The sequence below is a fragment of the Pteronotus mesoamericanus genome, unplaced genomic scaffold (genome assembly GCF_021234165.1).
Source record: "Pteronotus mesoamericanus isolate MK-2021 breed Mesoamerican mustached bat unplaced genomic scaffold, CSHL_Meso_final contig_182, whole genome shotgun sequence".
NCBI classification, from domain to species: Eukaryota; Metazoa; Chordata; class Mammalia; order Chiroptera; family Mormoopidae; genus Pteronotus; species Pteronotus mesoamericanus.
Genome location: NW_026555078.1, coordinates 5,117,504 through 5,137,665, shown reverse-complemented (window position 1 = coordinate 5,137,665; position 20,162 = coordinate 5,117,504). Strand labels below are relative to the sequence as shown.

The following is a 20,162-nucleotide window of genomic DNA, read 5'->3' as shown; positions in this document are numbered from 1 at the left end:
GCAAGTGAGGGCGGAAGAAAGGAGCGAAGCTTTGGCTGGGGGAGGGGGCGTCCTCGGCACTCAGGGACAGCCTGGCTCCAGCTCCGACGCAGACGCCGCTGGGATGCGCTCCCGGGGTTTTGGTTGCGACTGTCCTGGTTTTTCTTGGCAGAAGTGCTCAGCGACGGAAAGAGAAGTGACTTCCTCGTGGGTCTGAAGCTCCCGGCCTTGTGTGGCAGTCCATACGTTTCACTCTCTCGTCCTCCTTCCCTCCCTTTTGCTGCTTCCCTCTGCCCCTTCAGGCTCGCGGTGCCGGAGGGGTTAATCCGACGCCAGGTCTGGCTCCTCGGTCTCTTGGCTAGCGTCTTCTCGGCCTCCTAACTCGAGGTTTATACATCGTGTCGGGTTGGGAGACCAGGAGGCTACTAAGCATTGGGAAGAAAGTAGGCTTTTTTTTTTTAGTGAAAACGGTCTCGGCCCTTCCTGTCTGCCGCTCCCCAGCCCCGCCAGCCTATTTCAGACTCTTCAGTAAACAGGAGTTCAGGCTAGCCATAGCCCGGCAAGTCTGTCTCCCGTGGCCTGGTGAACCTGCATTATCAATTGCCCATCTCCTAGTTTTTATTTTTATTTTTAAAACCCCTTTGATCCTTTAGAAAACCACTGCCTTTCCGAAACTGACCCGGAAGAGACTCCGCACTCAGTGAGCTCAGAGGCCAACGCGGACCCCTTCCTTTCCCCTGGCATTTTGCAGAATGCCCCTTAGTTGTCATCAACATGCAAGGGTCGTTATTGAGAGAGCAAGTAACTATGAGAGATAATTGGGATGAAGTATCGTAGTTTGGGTCAGAATCACTGCCCAGAAGGAACTTAGGACACGATTAACGTTCGTTCCTTCCCTTATTACACATTTATGTTGCTTTCGGTGCTGTGCTGGGTATGGGTATGCGAAGGTGGGCTCACGTTTACCCTTCGCATGTGCGTATTCGACACATTCTTTGTGGCCAGTTTGTACTAGGTGAGAATAAAATACTGCCTGAGGACACCAAAAAAGCTTTATTACAGAGTAAAAATGTAAGCTTGATCATGAAAGGGTCAAAAGGAACTTACTAGGCTCAAGAGAAGGTCATTCCTGGAGGGAGAACAGGGATGCAAAGATTTGAGACGTTTTGAGATTTCATTCCATAGTTAGCAGGAAGCCAGTGAATACTTGGCACAAGGAAGGGGCATGAGTATTCCTTTTTTTTTGTTTTTTTAGGATGGCATCTGTATGGAGGATCAACTTGGAACAGGAAAACTAGATGAGAGGAAATTGCACTCATTCAGGTAAGGTAATGAGCGCCTCAACTGAGGTGTGAGAGTAAAGGATGTCAGAGAGACACCTCTTAACATATCAACTAGGATTCAACATGTGGCAGCCAATTTGGTGGGAGGACGGTAACTCCAGAATTTTCAGCCTGGGAGACTAAATGGTCGGTGATCCCATTAAAATCAAGCCTAAGACATATCCATAAAAATAGAAGGGTGCCAGCCTGCCCTGTAGGACTGGCAGAACACAATGCCCTGCATTCCGAAGCATTGATTTTAGCCTCTGGACCTGTGCTCTTACAGTAGCCAAGAGTTGCCTGTAGCTCTTGAGCACCTGAAATTGTGGTTAGATCAAATTGAGATGTGTAAGTAGGAAATACACACTAGCTTTCAGAGATGTAGTACAAAAAACAATGTAAAATATCTCAATAACGTAACGATGACATCTTGAAACAATATTTTGGATAATTGGGTTAAGTCAAGACATACCAAAATTAATTTCACCTGTAAAACTTCCATTGGTGTGAAGAAACTTTAAATTACACTTGTGGCTTGCGTGATATGTTTGTTGGACTAGACTGTTGTAGTGTAGACTAGCGATGGAGGAACTAAGAGGAAGCGGGGTTTGGGCTGAGCCTTGAGATGCTGGTGAGCAGCCATGTCAGGGCAGCTGACCGGCGCCCTCCACAGCCAGGGAAAGCCATTCAGGCTTCTGGGCTTTTTCTTTGTTTTTTTCAAGCAGTAGGAAACCTTCCTAGATTTCTGAGCAGAGGACAATATGTGCAGCGGTGTTTGTGAAGATCCATCTGGCAGGAATGTTTAAGCTGAGATAAGGGGGCAGAGGCTGGGGAGGGGAAGCAGAAACTCACACGTCAGGTAGTGAGATCCTGCAGTAAGGTCCTGGCAGCAGAAACAGAAAGAAACTGATTATGTGCAATGTGTTCTGAGGGAAAGGTAATCAGGAGCTGGTAACACTGTTCAAAAGAAGTGAACAAAGAAATCAGACATGTAGAGTTACAAGGCTTGGTTACTTAGATAACAACTAATGAATTCATGTCGTAGAGTTACAAAAGCGCATTTGGGGCTAAAGAAATTTAGCCTCAAAAGAGAACCAGTAAAGTGGAAAGGAGGAAGTAGTCTGCTAAGTACTCCCTCTTTTGATCTCCCAGCTTTCTGTACCTGCTTATCAATCATACACACCAGCCAATTTTTCCTAAAATACAGTTACCTCTATCATGTGATCTTCCACTTGATAATGGACCGTAAAATGTTTCAGTTACTGTAGAACTAGATCCAAAGTTTCCAAGGCCTTTTGTTATCTGACCCTTTTCTATTCATATGCCAGGCCAGTTTTTTATAATTTGTAATTTTTTTATTTTGTGCCTTTGATCATGTTATTGTTTTGAATAATTTTTTTATTTGTCTCTTTCTACCCAGGTCTTACGAATCCTTAATGAATAATTTAAGATCCCACCTTTTTAAATGATTTTCAATAACATCCGCTAATAGCAATTTTAAAAATCTTGTTTCCTAAACTTCATATTTCAGCCCCTGATTATTACTTTGGTATATTATTACTTTAGTCTTTTATTATATCTTTTATTATCTTATCCTTGTTTATTTTATGTAAGCTTTATATAATTTATGTAAAATTATGACAAGTTTCTTCTTTAAAAAATGACCATATACTGTACTACTACCTGTTGTTACTCAAGGTGTTCATCTTAGGGCAAGACATAGAAGTTAAACAGCATAATTAAAACTGAAATAAATCATTATTCATGAGACTCAATTTCATTTTTTAAAAAATTTTGTTTATTGATTTTAGAGAGAGAAAGGAAGAGGGAGAGGGAAACATCAATTTGTTGTTCCATTTACATATTCGTTGGTTGATTCTTGCATGTGTCCTTACTGAGGATTGAACCTACAACCTTAGTGTATCGGGACAGTAATCTAACCAATTGAGCTACCTGGCCAGGGCTCATGAAACTCTTTTTTCTTTATTTTTTAGATTTATAAAGAACTCTTCCTTTGAATTCATGGTGTTGCACCCTATATATGACTGAGATATCAGTAAGTAATGAATGTCTAGTAAAGAAATAGCTTTATTATATTCTGAGCAGTTGTAATAAAAATACTTTTCACATGTTGAAATCAGAGTCTGTCTGCCAAAATATTTTAACATGAACTCATTCAGTTCTATCTGCAAGGTAGTTGGTATTTCCACTTCATGATGTAAGTAAAGAAAGTGGGAGGTAAGGCAGATTTGAAAAGAAAAGAGCTTTTCTTAGGCCATGAAATGTAATTGTGGTGTGTGTTACGTGCCATGTCATCGGCTTCGATTCCTGGCCGCTCCGTGAATGAGTGACGTCCATGGTGTCCTGTCCCCAGCAGCCGTGCTCAGCTCCCATGGCTTCTTTCGTGGAGTCTGTCCATCTCTTATTTGGTCTTTTCCTGCTGCTTTCTATTTTTCCCAGCATTATTGCCATTCCAAAGAGCCTTGCTTTCTCATGAAGAGTGCGAAGTAGGGCAGCTTTAGTTTTGTCATTTTTTTTTTTTTTTTTACCTCTAGTGATGTTTCAAGCTTAATTGATTCCAGGACCTACTTGTTCATCTTCTGGCCATTCAAGGTGTTAGTCAAGTTCTATTCCGACACCACATTTCAAATCAATCAATGTTTTCCTCTCAGGCTCCTTCACTGTCCAGTTCTCACATCTCTGCATAGTGATGAGGAATGCGAGGTGTGGATGACCTTAGCCTTGGTCTCTAATAACACACCTTTGCTCTTCGTGACTTTTCTTAATTCTTCCATTGCTGCTCATCCGAACCTCAGCCCTCTCTTGATTTAACTGCAGTCTCTATTTGAATTGATGACTGAACTGGAATATTAAGCAAAATATTTAACCATTTTAATGTCTTTATTGTGTAAGAGTTCTGTATTTCTTCTTTAGTCAAGATATTTGTCGTCTTGATCTTTGGATGCAGTCTTGCTTTGGCACTTTTTGCTTTCGTCAGAAGTCGTTCCAGATCATGGCTACTTTCTGCCAGTAAGATGGTGTCATTTACAAATCTTAAGTTATTGGTATTTCTTCTACCAATTTTTGCTCTTCCTTCTTCTGAGCCTAGCCCAATTTTGCACATGGCATGTTCTGCATATAGATTAAACAAATGGGGAGACAGAATGCACCCCTGTCTGAACACCTTTGCTGAGAGGAAACCTTTCTGTTCCTCCATATTTTGTCCTTGTGGTGGCTTCCTGGTCATAACACAGGTTGTGCATTAGGACAATCAAGTACCAAGGCATGCCCATTTCTTTCTTTTTTTAAAAAAATTTTTTATTTATTGATTTGAGAGAGAGAGAAACATTGAGTTGTTGCTCCGCTCCTTCATGCCTTCGTTGATAGATTCTTGTAAATCTGGGAATCAAACCTACAGCCTTGGCGTGTTGGGACAGCACCCGAACCAGCCGAGCCACTGGCTGGGGCTGAGGCACACCCAATTCTTTCAGAGCGACTCGCGGCTTCTCAGGATCCACACAGCCAGGGCCTTTATTGTGGTCTGCAAAACGCAGACTGACCTTCTCAAAGTCTTTGAGCACTTTAGTATCTATCTAACAAATGCTTACAGTTAGATCTCAAGTTCCTCTTCCTTTTCTGAATCAGCTTGAACATCCAGCATTTCTGGCTCCATATGAGATAGAAGACTTTGTTGTATCACTTGAGTATCACTTTACTTGTGTGGGAAATTAGAGCAATGGCCCAATAGTTTTTGCACTGCTTGGCATCTCTTTGCTTGAAGATTTGGATGTATATTGAATATTTCATATTTGTTGACATAGTCTTGTTAGGATTTTGACAGGTTCAGGCTCTGTAGGTTGAGTTAATTCTATTGGTATCCCATCTAGCCCTGGTGATTTATTTCTTCCCAATACTTTCAGGGGAGCTTTCACTGTACCTTCTAGAATTACAGGTTCTTCCTCATAGGAATCTTCTTCAAGGTACCTGTCGTCCTCTGTTTCTTCTGTATAGATTTTCAGTATTCCATTTCCACCTTCCCTTTATTTTCTCCTGGTCAGATACTGTGCTTCCTTATTGGTCATTCAGCATTCCTAATCTAGGTTTAAATTTCCCTTTTGTTTCTTGAATCTCCTGGTAGAGGTCTCTTATTCCCTGCCCCCCTTTTTTTTCTCTTCTAGCTCTTCTGTTGACTCCTGTAAATTCTCTTTTTGTCTTTGTGGTAGGCTTTGAAAAACTGTTCAAGATTCTAACTCGCTTTCGTCTATTGCCTTTTAATTTGGCCTCTTGCCTGTCTAACTATTTTTAGTGTTTCTTCTGTCATCCATCTCAATTTTTCTTTCCTTTTTACTTCCTCCACTATCTTTTCACATTCTTCTCTAATTTCCTAGTTTTAATCCACAGGACTTCTGGTTTTCAGTCAATTAAATTTAATTTTTTTAATGTGGACTTTAAATCCATCAAGAATGTTATTTACATTATATCTTGGTACTTTGAGTCTTTTAGTGATCTTCAGCTTTACTCTGATGCTCGATATTAACAGTTCACGGTCAGGACCACAGTCTGCTCCTGCTCTTATTTTTGCAGAGAGAATACAACTTTTCCTTCGCCTGTTTTTAATTACATCATCTATTGATTTCTATATCAGCCTTCTGGCGATGTCTGAGTATACAGTTGTCAGTTGTTAGAAGCATGTGTTTGAGATGGATGAGTTGGCTTCACAGAGATACACAAGCCAACCTCCTGCTTTGATTCTAACCCCTAGTCCAAATAGTCCCACGACATATGATTCTACTTTATTTCCTACTTTTGTGTTCTGATCACCTGTAATTATCAATGTGTCTTGTTTTGGTGTGTTATTAATTTCCTTTTGGGTGCATGTGTAAAAGCTTTCAGTTTCATCTTCAGCCTCTGTAGTTGGAGTGTAGACTTGAACAATGGCAATGTCAGAAGGTTTTCCTAGAGGACTGAGAGATGATATTTCGTCAGAAATTGCACTCTAAGCCCTAAATGCCTGCGCTACATCTTGCTGCAGTATTACAGCCATTCTATCTCCTCTGAGTTGTCATTTCCAGAGTAGCACCGTAGTAGTTGTCCCATTCCAGTCCATTTTGTTTGCTGACACCAAGCACTGCAGTGTTTAGATGCTCCATTGCTTTATCATTTCCAGTTGACCTTCGTTCATGCTTCTTAGGTTCCATGTTCCAATTACACGTGCTGTGCAGAGTCGTACTTGCCTTTGTGCACATCAGTGGCTGGAAGCCATTTGGCTTTGGTCTAGTTGCGTCTGTGTCATTAGCAACAGCGCTATTTGTGCTTGTTCTCTGCTTTTCCCCACTAACGAGCTGTGAGTCTCATCTTTCAGCACTACCTCACATTTCATTTTGGACCGTCTCACCATAGGGCTTTTAATGTAAAATGATAGACCAAAAAAAGGACAAGGAAGCGCAGCAGTGGGTCACCATTGCCGCCTGCTGTGCAGGGTGTGGGTCCAAACCACACGTGCTGGGGTCCGTGGTGTCGCAGCCACCGAGCGCCTGCGAAAGGCAGTGACCCTGCAGGAACTGTGGTACGAGAAGCTCTTTGGCAGGGAGAATTTCTTAGCTTCTTTTCCAAAATTGTATTTATACACTTTTTTTTTTCTTATCAAGTAGGACATAAGTACCTTTGTACTTCTCATACCTTCCAAATAGGAACATGCTAATTCAATATATTTTTAACTTTGACTTGTTTCAACAACTACTTCTTGAAGCAAGTCTTGTGCTAATATAGTAAGCATACAAAAATAGGTCAAGGTCAGCCCTGCTCTGGAGACATCTCCCAAACAAGAGGAAATACATATGAATAGGCAACTGTTAATGGTGTGAGGAGGGCTCTAAAGCTCATTTAATCCTAGGCATGCTTCCTCCATTCGAGAAGCGTTCATTGACCGCTGCTCTATGTTAGGCACGGTGGAAGCATTGGACCATAATCATGATCAAAATAGACATGGTTTCACTTTCACGGAGTCCATGTTCTAGCGTCGGGATTAGAAGGAGAGAAGGAAATGGACAAAGTGAGGAAATTAAGAAACAGCACGTTTATAGTAGAGCACATTAAGTCAGATCTCTAAAGATAAGCAGGTGAAAAGAACCATCGAAGAGGCGCTTGAAGTAACAGGTGAACATAATCATTGCCCCAGAGGCACACTGCAGAGTAAGGGATTGGGTCCAGCTAGGACGTGCACACATTGCCGATAACGAATAAGTCGGACTCTTGGTTTTGGGCTATGGCCGAGGAGAATCAGATGGGGCAGGTGATGAAATTAGCCCCCTGACAGCCTGTTATGAAAGACGAGCTGTCGGTTTACCTTAGTGGACATGACCATGGGCAGATAGACGGTGACATGTTACTAGATGTGCAGTGACCTCTCCTACCTGCCTAGCTAGCCAGGAAAGACTTATTTATTTATTTATTTATTCGTTAAAGATTTTATTTATTCATTTTTAGAAAGGGGGGAAGGGAAGGAGAATGAGAAGGAGAGAAACATAATGTGTGGTTGCCTCTCCCGTGCTCCCTACTGGGGACCTGGCCTACAGGCGAGGCATGTGCCCTGACTGGGAATCGAACCAGTGACCCTTTGATTAGCAGGCTGGCACTCAATCCACTGAGCCATACTAGCCAGGGCTATTTTAAGGAGTTAAGATCTAGAATGTTTCTGTAGAGCTGTTTTTTCTTAATAAATATTTTTATAACATCTGCCCACAATTCTGGTTTACTAGCCCACAATTCTCTTTTGAGTGCAACAGCGTTCATGTTATATCTTCTTGAAAAATGTGTAGTAGGTATCCCCACAGAAATTCTAACATCCTTTTTACGTATATATTAATATTCATGTTTTATAGACTGAGATACATGGGTGAGGAAAGGTTCATTAACTTGCCCAGAACCACGCAGGAATAGATTTAAATCTGAGTCTGTCTTGATTCCAAAGTTTACTACATTTCATCAAATCACAGTGTGGAGCCACTGAGGGACTCGTTGTAAACTGGAGTGTGTAAGATGTTTGTACTTTTAAACTTAGCAATGATGTAAATGGGTCTTCAAAATGTTTGATTTCCATGTTTATCAAATTTCTTCCCACTTAGAAATTAATTTGTCTATTATGTATATCAGACTGTACTGTTATGCTTAATTATATTTTTATTTCTTTTGAAAGAGCCTTTTGGACTGTTGTTATTGGACCAAAAATGACATCCATTATCAAATTAACTACCCTCTCTGGGGTTCAAGAGGAGTCTGCTCTTTGTTATCTTCTCCAAGTTGATGAATTTAGATTTTTATTGGACTGTGGCTGGGATGAGCACTTTTCTATGGATATTATCGATTCACTGAGGAAGTAAGTTTTACTGTATCTAGACTGTCAGTTAATCAACTTTTCTACACTGTAGTACTATTTTCATGTTACACAGTGTTTCTTTTTTCCTCTAATTTAGTGTGTAGTAAAAGAGTTAGCTTTATTTATGCCAAAGAGCCAAAGAGTGACTATTTTCACTTGTAAAGTTTGATTGACTTATAAACTGTGTTATTTGAAATTCAGCGTAATCTTAAATTAATCATTCTTTGGCTCATGGGCCCAAATTTTAGAAAAGAGCAAGGTTAAGTTTATAAGAATTTGAAGGGAGAAAAAATTTTCCAGGTGAAAGTTCTGCAGTCAGATCACTGTAGCTTACTTTTCGATCTTCTGGTGCTAGACGTTGAGAATCGGGGCTCAGAATAATGACCATGAGATACTGACCCACTGGAGAGAAATTCAGTTATGTTTGCAGTATTGTACAAATTATGGAAAGAAAGAGGACTTAAACATTTAAAAAACTTAGAACTTGTAGCAAATTTTTGTTTTCTTTTTTCAGTGAGAACATGCTTCATTGCTCCATTGAAGTTTTACTATAATGAGTGTGCTATCAGTTACCATGGCAAAGAGCTGGGCCAAAGATCCTCAATAAATATGTGGCTGGTTAAATATCATCTCCTTAATTTCTGAAATTCCAAGCTGAGTTCTTTTTAAAAAAAAAATGTATTTATTTTTAGAGAGGTAGAAGGGAGGGAGAAAGAGAGGGAGAGAAACATCAGCGTTCCAGAGATACATTGACTGGTTGCCTCTCGCTCTCCCCCAGCTGGGGACCTGGCCCCCAACCCAGGCATGCGCCCTGACTGTGAATTGAACCAGCGACCTTTTGGTTTGCAGACTGCACTCAGTCCACTGAGCCACACCAGCCAGGCCCAAGCTGAGTTCTTGAACTTAAGTTAATAGTATATAAGATAGCCATTTGAAGTCAGCTTACACGTGGTGTCTACTGTTGCTTTTACTTTTCTTTTTTAAATGTGTCCAGACATTATATATTGATGTGTGACTTACATAATAATTTTGATATCTCTACAGAACAGGGGAAGTAATCATTAAAATTTGTAGGCATCATACTTTTAGCTTTTTTACTCCAGCATAGTCTTCAATTCAGAATACTGAGAGGAGTCAGAATTGGTGAAATAGTTCTGACTGTCCTGTCTTTACCCTTAAAATATGGCTTGGGACATGGTCATTTGCGTGTGTCCCCGCAGGCACGTCCACCAGATCGACGCGGTGCTGCTCTCGCACCCCGACCCCCTCCACCTTGGGGCCCTCCCCTATGCTGTGGGCAAGCTGGGCCTGAACTGCGCCATCTATGCCACCATTCCAGTTTATAAAATGGGACAGATGTTCATGTACGATCTTTACCAGGTAATTGAAGCAATAAAAAAAATTTTTTTACACTTCTGCACTGGTTATTTTTAACCTTTATTTGTGTTATCCTTTTAGTCTCGACATAATACAGAAGATTTTACGCTCTTTACGTTAGATGATGTGGATGCAGCATTTGATAAAATACAGCAGTTGAAATTCTCTCAGATTGTGAATTTGAAAGGTAAAAAATATTTCCAGTAGTAAATAATTGGACTAATGGGGTTTATTTACTGAAAAGTACAAGGGAAATTTGTAGTAAAAATTGTAGGCATTACAATCTGAGGGGTAAAAAATTAGCATTTTTTAATAGGACTCTGAACCTCCCCCTGGTCATTTAGATTGAAAAATATTCCAGACGAAATACTAACAAAATGTAAACAACTCAGGCCTCTTCCCTTTTAACTTGGGAAAGAAAATTCCCTGTATAATGCGCAGAGGCAACGGGGCCAGAAGACCCGCCTTCCAGGAGCTCCCACTGAGGTCGCGGAGATGAAGCGGCTCAGACGACTGAATGTCGTGACCCCGGGAAATGGAGAGTGATGGCAGCACAGAGGACAAAATGCCTGAATTCTAGAGTCAAGCATTAAAAATTCATTTTTTTCCCTTGGGTCAGGAAGTTACCTATTAAGTATGTGTTTTCATCTACAGAGAAGCTTGTAGTTAAGGTTTTCAGATACGAGCCCGCCACGGAGAAAACGGTGCAACAACAGAATCTGAAGATTAAGCCAGGAAGCAACAGTGGCCTCAACTGTTGTGCATGTGCTGAATTTGGCTACAGGATAAATTCTTTACAGTAATGAGATTTGAATGGTCAGTTATAGGTTAGCAAAAATGGAAGCACTTAATAGTTGTGTGTACAGTATAAATACTGAAATGTATTAATTCATGCTAATTAAGGTACTAGTAATAGTAACTTTAAGTCCAGTCTCTAGCCTTTTGTTCATAGGCACAGATATGCCTGCAAGAATACTTCTTAAAGTGACAGGAGCACCTGCCTCCATGAGGGGATGGAGTAGTCATGGGACAGGGGCCGAGACTTGCGTTTCACTCTGTCTTTTTATTTTTGAATTTTGTATAATTGTATATATTACCTATTAAAAAGTAGCTTACAAATAAATAACTTTTCTTCAGGGATTAAAAGAAATCTGAGTACTGCCAATATCTTGTTGATACAGGTAAAGGACATGGCTTATCTATCACACCTTTGCCCGCTGGTCATATGATTGGAGGAACAATATGGAAGATAGTCAAAGATGGAGAAGAAGAAATTGTCTACGCGGTTGACTTCAACCACAAGAGGGAGATGTAGGTATATCAAGAGAAAAGCTAATAGAAATAAAATTAGTAATACTTTATACTTTGAGGGAAAATTAGAAACAACGTTATTTTTTATCCAGAAATCTAAAGCAATTTAAAAGCACCAGCTAGTGAATATTTTCAAAATAAATTAATTAATTGCATTGTAAGGGGAAATTATGATGAAAGAGATAAAAGATATATTTGAAATTTACATGCTAGTATCTACTCTATAAAAAACAGATTTCTCCCTGGAGATGTTGTAAAGGAGATTAATTTTTGTACAACACACTATACTGTATATGCTCTTGATCTGCCATTTAAAGGAACTTTGCAATTTTTTTTTTTTTTGGTAAAGTCAGTAATAATTACCATCTAATATAACTATATTTAAAGTCAAACCTCCTTTAAAAGGACACACAAGAGATTAATTTTAAATACTTCATTTTGTCTTCAGCATATTATGTCAATTATATCTGAATGATAGCACTCTGTAAGATCTTGGTTTTCCTTTTTTTTTTAAATTTACCTAATTTTCTTACCAGTGTGCATGTATGTGTACTTTTATAGTTAGAAAAGGAAAGAACTTTATTAAAGAAGTTGCTTAGTTTTAGGTAACATAAACTGTTGTTTATTTGAAGTGATATAAAATATTCTTCAAATTTGTTACAGCCACTTAAATGGATGTTCCCTGGAAATGCTAAGTAGACCCTCCCTACTCATCACAGATTCATTTAATGCTACGTATGTGCAGCCAAGGAGAAAACAGAGAGATGAGCAACTTCTGAGTATGTATTATGTAATGTCCTTTATAAAGAGCTGTGAAGTGCATGGTAGTGTGAGTTGCTGCTTACTCTGTCCTGGTAAACACTTTTCTTGTCTAAGAGATTGGCTAACTAGTATTTTTTTAAAAAAATGCTGTGTGACCATATTAATATTTTGTACAAAAAGAAGCTTTTCTTGGTCTGAATTTAACTTTTGTGGGATAGGTGCGAAGATTGGCTTCTCCCTGCCACTCGGCACATAATGAGCTCCCCTGGCATTCACTGGCATAGGTCTAGGGCATGCCAAATAGGAAGCGCTTCGATAAATCTTTTAGAAAAACATGCCCTAAAAGAAAGATGAATGAAGGAGATAAACGAGGGTACACATAGCTCACTGATTTTGGTGTTGGGTGTGTTACATGCTAACCCAGTTGTCTTGGCTCTGAAGGGGTGCCTCACGGCCATCCTGGCTGCTTCGGCTTTGTCTGGAGTTGCTTTGCCTTATATGTTTTTTTTTTACAAGCTACATGGGATTTCAACAGGGAAAGTTCGATTCCACTTTTAAACATATTTGAAGCCACTGCCTCTGTCTATCTACTTAAAAAAATAGAACATGTATGCTATGTTAGACTGACTTTAAGAAGGTTTGCAATTCTTGTATTTGCTAGAGTTTGGTTTTACTAAATATTTTCAAGCAGACTTCCATCTAGAGCAAGGGAATCTATTTAAATCTATTATAAAGATCCTTTTGTTTGAACAGAGAATATGATCTATTTTATTCTGCAAACATACATACATACAAAACATGTATGTATTAATATGAAGTACGCATGTGAGTATAAGTTTGGCAATGGTTTATAACAGCAAAGTTCATTGGGGTGGACAGGTAGCACTACAGTGACCTGGGAACCCCGGGTGGTTGCACTTGACCTTCTCATTCTGTTTTTCCAGTGTACTGTAAAAATATTGTGTGTACTGTGGGTGATTGGATTTGGAAACCAGTGACTTACAAACCTGAGAGTTAATGGCATTGTTTTTCACTCCTAGAAAGACATATTCAGAGAATAGAAAGTATTTACAATAGCCTCAATGGAATTCTTTTATTTTGTACCTGGCCTAGTAATGGTTTATTTATAAATTATAGTTTTTATGGTAAAAACATGGAGATAAAGTTATCTTTAATTTTGTAGTAGAGTATGTTGTGTTCTATAGAGATTTTACATTCTTGTTTTCTAGCAAATGTCCTGGAAACACTTCGAGGCGACGGGAATGTGTTAATAGCAGTGGACACCGCAGGCAGAGTTCTGGAACTTGCTCAACTCCTTGACCAGATTTGGAGAACTAAAGATGCAGGATTGGGAGTTTACTCATTGGCACTCCTGAATAATGTCAGCTACAACGTGGTGGAGTTTTCTAAGTCCCAGGTTTGTTTTTTTACAGTATCACTTGTAATAAAGTTTGCTAGAGATTGAGCTTATGAAAAACAGTATTTTAATTGCCCTTCAGATTTTATTTTACTGGTGAAGAGGTTGATGATGACAATAATAATAAAAGCTAAAAATTTAACCCCTTTCTAGTCTTTCTGCTTTACTTGAATTATTTCATTTAATCTTTATACACTCTATGAAGTTGGTTCTGTTTTTTTCCCCATTTTACAAATTGAGCTAGTTGCTGCTCCTCTAATACTTAGTGTCACAGTCTGTAAAATGGGGATGAACATTAAACCAACCTCATAGGCTGTAAGTGCTAGAATTCACTTTTCTTTTTGAATTAAGCTCTCGTCCTTGAAAAAGCAATGTCTGCGGTAAGATAATCATTTAGAACTTATACATCACCTTCTCAATAGATTGAAAGTAATTCATAAGTGAAACATAAGGCAAGATTGGATTTTTAGGGATGAGCATGGGGGTGGCAGGATCTAATGGGGAACAGAAGCAGAAAGTACGCTGCTTGTCTAAGAGGTACAAATTTAAGCAACCAGTAGGGTGCGGGGGAAGATTTGGGATAGAACTGGAACTTCTTGACTTGTAGAAGACATTGAAGTTATAATACAGCCTTTTCTCATTGTCATCTTTCCTCCCTTATTAGGTAGAATGGATGAGTGACAAATTGATGAGATGTTTTGAAGACAAAAGAAATAATCCATTTCAGTTTCGCCATCTCTCTTTATGTCACGGTCTTTCTGACTTGGCTCGAGTACCTAGCCCAAAAGTGGTACTTGCCAGCCAACCCGACCTGGAATGTGGATTTTCAAGAGATCTCTTTATTCAGTGGTGTGAGGACCCTAAAAACTCAATCATTCTAACTTACAGAACTACTCCTGGGACTTTAGCACGTTTCTTAATTGATAATCCTTCTGAAAAAATTACAGAAATAGAGGTACGTACTTGTATGTGAATTTTATCTTAATACGGTTTTGAATACATTATACATGATGTATAAAAATCAGTGACCAAAAATAAAGCCCAAAATTGTTACAGGATTTTTATCAGAATAATAGTAGAGAGACTTTAATAGCACAAATTTCAGAGCTACTTAATTGGAAATTTTCATTCTTGAACCCTTCCATGGAACCGCCTGGAACCACACCCAGATGGTATACATATACATTATATTCTCACTTTCTCTTTGAAAAGCTGCTCTAATCCTTTCCTTAGTTGGAATCGGGCTCTTTCCGAATGATACTCATTCTCTTGTAGCCCTTTCAAGTAGATGCTCTGTTTTCCTCTTTCACGTGTCATGTACTTTGGGTGGGGTAGATATTCTTGTTCTGGATTGCGGCTCCGAAGCCATTTCTCTTCCCTCTGTAGTTTGTGTGTCAGGCTTAACAATACGCGAGCCCCTCCTTGCTCCTGACATTTACTGCTCTCTCAGTTGTTCTCTGTCATTCATTGGTAATCTTGGGGTCTGGTTCATAGGCTTCCTGTCCACTCGTACTTAGAACTTCATTCTTGAGGGCTTTAGCATTCCTGTCTATCCAGTTTCTTAGCTCTCTCAGTTTCTTGGCCTCCTGTTTCTTTGTGATTTTTCCTCCACGCCATCTCAGCCATCCTTCCCAGCACCATGCTGTCTGCTCCCACGGTCACATCCTTAATTGAACTTGCTATGACTGAACGAGCTCCAAACCTCTACCACCTCAAGCATTTCACTCTGATCTTACAGATGACTTTCTCTGTTACTGCTGTGCCGTCGGTTCTTTGGTCCCATTGGATCTTTAAATTCATGAACCCCACCACTTTTACTATCCATCAGCTCTCCAGCTTTGAGCCAGTGGTCCATCATTATTTTCCAAACACCTTTAATTCTTACCCTTCTTTCTGCTATTGTGCTCACCTGGCAAAGCCTTGACTCTAGTTAAACCATTCGTTTAGTTTGTGCCTATATCCAAGCAATGTTAGGTTAACTGGAGTTAAACACTATTGTGTGGACAGGTTTTTCTTTGCACTCATGGCCTCCCATCTCAGAAAGGCACCAAACACTAGCACTCAGCATTTTGTGGGCTATTCCTTTCTGCTCTCACCAGTAAGACAACTTCATACCTTCTCTCAAAAGTCCTGTAGCTGCATCTCAGTCCTCACCCATAGCGCATGATCTTGTTTCAAACTTAACTGAGAAGTAGAAGGCAGACAGGAACTCCCTTATCTTCCCACCACAGAATAGCCTAACCTCTTCCTGCATCTGCACTTGCTGCCTTGTCTCCTGTTACAGGAGCAAGACAGTGCGTCAGGTGGCCATTATGCCAAAAGATGATTTTACCAATAACCAACCCATCAAATCTATCAATTTTCCAAAACTAGTATTAACTTAAAGTTTATAGCAGTTGATACTGAATAGGTTAATAACTGCCAGCGTTTTGCAGATTTTTAGATGACTGCTTTTCATTTTGTCTTCATAAAAGCCGTTTAAAGGAATGTTTAGTTTATTAAAAGCTGACTAGTAAGGGTATCTTATAACTCTACTTAAGGAAAGCATAATAATGGTAACTAAAATCTGATACACATTCACTGTACACAGAATAGTTGAGGAAAGATTCAAAGCAAGCACACCAAAGTAAAATACTGGCTCCTGGGTTATTTAATAGCTTAGAAATATAAAATTAAAAGAACTCAGATATACTTGAAACAGTTTCATCAGATATGAAATGCTGTATTAGAAAATATTAATTACTAGAAATTCAATTAAGGTAGATATGCCATTTGAGGAATTCATAAAAGAATATTGAAAGTGGTTCAAGTTTGAAAAAAATAGAAAATGACATTTGGAGCTGAAACTTGAAATGTTAGGTCTTTGATTTTTTCATAAGCTCAGGGTTCTTTCCCCTCTCCCTTGTAATTACCCCTTTCCTGTCCATTACTTTTCACTTATTCCTCTACTTGGTCACATCCAAAACAATTTTTACTATGTCTCCTTCTCTCCTCCCAAACTTGCTCTTCCTTGAGCCTTTTTCATTATCAGAAATAGCGCTTTCCACATGTGTATGCTAGCCAAAAATCCAGAAACTTAAAAAAGTAAGTGGAATGTATACTGAAAAGTGTGCATATTGTAAGCATACAGCGTGATGAATTTTCACAAATTACACACACTTGTCTAGCCTGTATCACGATCAGGAAATAGAATATTACTAGTACTCTAGACAACCCCTTCTGAGCTTCCCTTCCTCTCCTGAGGGTGACCGCTATCCTTACTTCTAATGCACAGATTATTAAAGCTTATTTTCAATTCCTTACTTCTCTTTCAACACCCATAATCAGTCTGGCATCAAGTGCTATCGGCTTGGCCTGCAGTACATCCTAAATCTGTCCGTTTTCTGCAGCTCCGCCACTGTCATCCTAGCCCGTGCTAACTGGTCTTGCCTGGGCTGTGCAGTGGTTTCCTAACTGGTTTCTCTGTTGTTATTTTTACATGCTCTTAATACTTTCCTCTCAGAGCATCAAAAGAGATCTCTGTCTTTCTCTGTGTATGTCTTTGTATTGTGGTAAAAACCACATGACAAAATTTATTGTCTTAGCCATTTTTAAGGGTTAAGCACAGTTAAATATTAACTACACGAACATTGTTTTGCAGCACATCTCTGGAGCTCTTCATCTTTGCAGAACTAAAACTCTATACCCATTGAACAGCACCCAAAGGCATTTTTAAACACTCACCATTTCATGTCATTCCCTTGCCGAAACCCTCCAACAGCTTCCTTCTGCCGTTTGAATAAAATCCAAACTTCTTGTCCAGACTTGTAAGATCTCACATGACCTACCTCTGCCCTCCTTTGTGACCTCTTCTCCCTCCACCTGCCTGGTGCCCTGCGCTGCTGCACTGCAGCGGGATCTTTGCGCCAGTTGTTCCTTCAGCCCGTGATGTGTCATCTCAGCTTTGTGCTTGGCAGGTTCCTTGTCATTCAAGTTGCAATTCAGAGGTCACCTCCTCAGGGAGCCTTCTCTACCAATCGAAAATGACTACTCTGTTGCCAACCCATCACCTAACTTGATTTTTCCTAGTACTCATCACTGTTATTTTCCCTATTGTCTTCTGTCCATTACCAATGAGAACACAAGTTCCATGAGAAAAGGGATCTCGTTTTTTTAAAACCCCTCGTATGCAGAATAGTGTCTGATGCAGTGGTTCTCAAAGAAAGCTGTGGTGTGAGGGCCCCCAAGGGGTCCCTGAGACCCTCTCAGGGAGTCCCCAAGGTCAAAATGATTTGTCATAGTAATATTAAAGCGTTGTTTCCTCTGCACTGTCCCTGTCCTTACACTGGTGAGTAGAAGCAACAGTAGGTAAACTGCCGGCGCCATAGCTGAAGTCAAAGCAGCAGCCCCCAGCTGTGTTAGCAGTCACTCCATTTTCATCACCACACGTGTGTTAGGAAAGGAAGGCCAGTGTCCTTGGCAAAGTGGTAGAAGTTACTCATTTCACTGAATTTTTCAATAAAATGCTTTTTAATCTGGGTGACAAGATGGTGAGTTTGCATAAAGCACCCGTGGTGCGTGCTGAAGGACCACTGTTGTCTCTAAGAAAGCCACTGGCATAACTGCTCGTCGCGAGTTGAGGTGGCCGCTTTTTTTCTTCAAACACCATTTTTACTTGAAATAATGACATGGCTAATTTAGACTTGGATGTTTGGCAGATAGCGTCTCAAAACTGAAGAAGTCGAGCCAATCACTTTAAGGAAAATAATTGATAGTATTTGTTGCTTGAATCTGATAAAGTTCAAAATTTTTTTTTCCACTTTTTTTATTGTTCAAGTACAGTTGCCTCTATTTTCCTGCTACCACTTTCCCCCGTTCCACCCCCCCACCTCCCACCCTCAGTCCTTCCCCCCTTTGGCTTTGTCTGTGGGTCCTTTATACATGTTCCTTGATAACCCTTCCCCTTCTTTCCCCATAATAAAGTTCACACTTGCCAGTGAAAATTAGAATTTTAGAACACTTAAATACCCATTACTGTCAGATTAACTGCTTAAACTTAAAAGACTTATCTGATGAGATTGGTGGAGATATTTGCAAATGTGATTTTTCAAGTATTGTCAACATTTGTAACATCTGTGTAATCTGGTGAACCAATATTTTCCATATAACCAATGCATGATATTACAAAGTAATGCACAAATAAAAGATCCATTCAAAGTGCAAGATAAATGAATACATTTTCATATAACAGTACAAAAAGTTATTGGTATGGTTTCAGTTTCTACATTATAACTAACCTTTTGAGTTTTAATGTAATATCAAGAAGTATATTCATAGAAAGAATGATTTTTCATAAGAATATCCTTATTTGAATGTTTTTCCCTTTTCCAAAAATACATTTGTATGAGGGTAGATTTTCTTCATATACTTTAACAAAAGCAAAATATTGCAAGAGGTTGACTGCAGAAGCAGATGTGAGAATCCAGCTATCTGCTATTGAGCTAGACATTTAAAGAGACTTGCAAAAAAATGTAAAATTACTATTTCCCACTAATTTTTTGCTTTGGAAAATATAATTATTTTTTGTAAAAATATAACAATGTTACCATGTAATGGCTTTATTATTTTTTAATGAATAAACATTTTAAAAAATTTCTCAGTTCAATTTTTGATATGGTAAATATTAATAAATGTAACCTCCAGGCCCTGTTCACCTAAAACTAATATAATGTTATATGTCAATTATATTTTAATTTTAAAACAGTATTAAAAACGAGTTTTTTGGTATTCCTAGTAATTTTAGGAATCTTAGGAATTATGATTTCAAAAAGTTTGAGACCTACTAATTAAATCGCCTTGTATTGATAAATTTTAAATTGTGTCCAGTTTTTTACTGTTACAGACATTGCTGCATTTGTGTGATTGCTTTAGTAGGATAAATGTCTACAAGTAGAAATGCTGTGTTAAATGACAAGCACGTTTTTAGTTTTAGATGTTGACATATTGCCTTCTAACATAGTGCGTTAGTTTACCCATAGGTAGTACAATAGATGAAGGTACCCTTTCCCCATATAGCATTGTAGTTAGTGTTGCCAACTTCATAGATTAAAAAATGGTATTACATTTAAAATATTTTGCATTTAAAAAATAATTGTTAATGAAATTAGACATGTCTTCATGACTATCAGTTATTTGTTTTTCGTATTTTAGAAATTGCCTATATGTGTGTTTTGTTCTTTCCTGATGTGTTGGTCATCTTTTTCTTAACTGATTTGGAAGGGGCCTTAGGAAAAACTAGCTCCTGCTAATCATATAGTGCTGCAAATAATTTTTCAGTTTCTTTTAATTTCATGAGATTTAAAATGGTAAAGCAATTTTTTCATGCTGTCATATTCATATTTTCCTTTGTAGCTTTTGGGTTTTGTGTCAATATGTAAGCCTTACCTACACCAAATTATAAAATTACTTAGTTTGTGTTTTCCTGATTGGTGATTTTAAACTAGTTTGATTTAAGTTAAACCCATCCTAGAAATAGGAAAGCTCGATTTTCTTACTAATCTAAATAGGATCTGTATGTGCACATTATGGACACTTGAATAATTTCAGAGGAAAATTTAATTTAAAGATGATGAATCAATGT

At 38.9% G+C, this 20,162-nt stretch overlaps 1 protein-coding gene across 3 annotated transcripts in view; it reads left to right on the top strand.

Moving 5' to 3' along the window:
- Positions 1-40: 40 nt before the first annotated feature.
- CPSF2 (cleavage and polyadenylation specific factor 2) overlaps positions 41-20,162 on the top strand; it is a 31,091-nt gene continuing 10,969 nt past the window's right edge. The window contains exons 1-10 of one of the 3 annotated variants that reach the window (XM_054567118.1): positions 41-315; positions 1,235-1,302; positions 3,296-3,357; positions 8,497-8,676; positions 9,897-10,056; positions 10,135-10,240; positions 11,235-11,364; positions 12,028-12,143; positions 13,356-13,543; positions 14,208-14,498. In XM_054567118.1, coding sequence (XP_054423093.1) covers positions 8,528-8,676; positions 9,897-10,056; positions 10,135-10,240; positions 11,235-11,364; positions 12,028-12,143; positions 13,356-13,543; positions 14,208-14,498 — 1,140 coding nt within the window. In that variant the 5' untranslated portion in view covers positions 41-315; positions 1,235-1,302; positions 3,296-3,357; positions 8,497-8,527. Of the gene's footprint in view, positions 423-1,234; positions 1,303-3,295; positions 3,358-8,496; positions 8,677-9,896; positions 10,057-10,134; positions 10,241-11,234; positions 11,365-12,027; positions 12,144-13,355; positions 13,544-14,207; positions 14,499-20,162 lie in introns of all 3 variants that reach the window. The other 2 variants (XM_054567119.1, XM_054567117.1) reach the window with 2 other exon arrangements.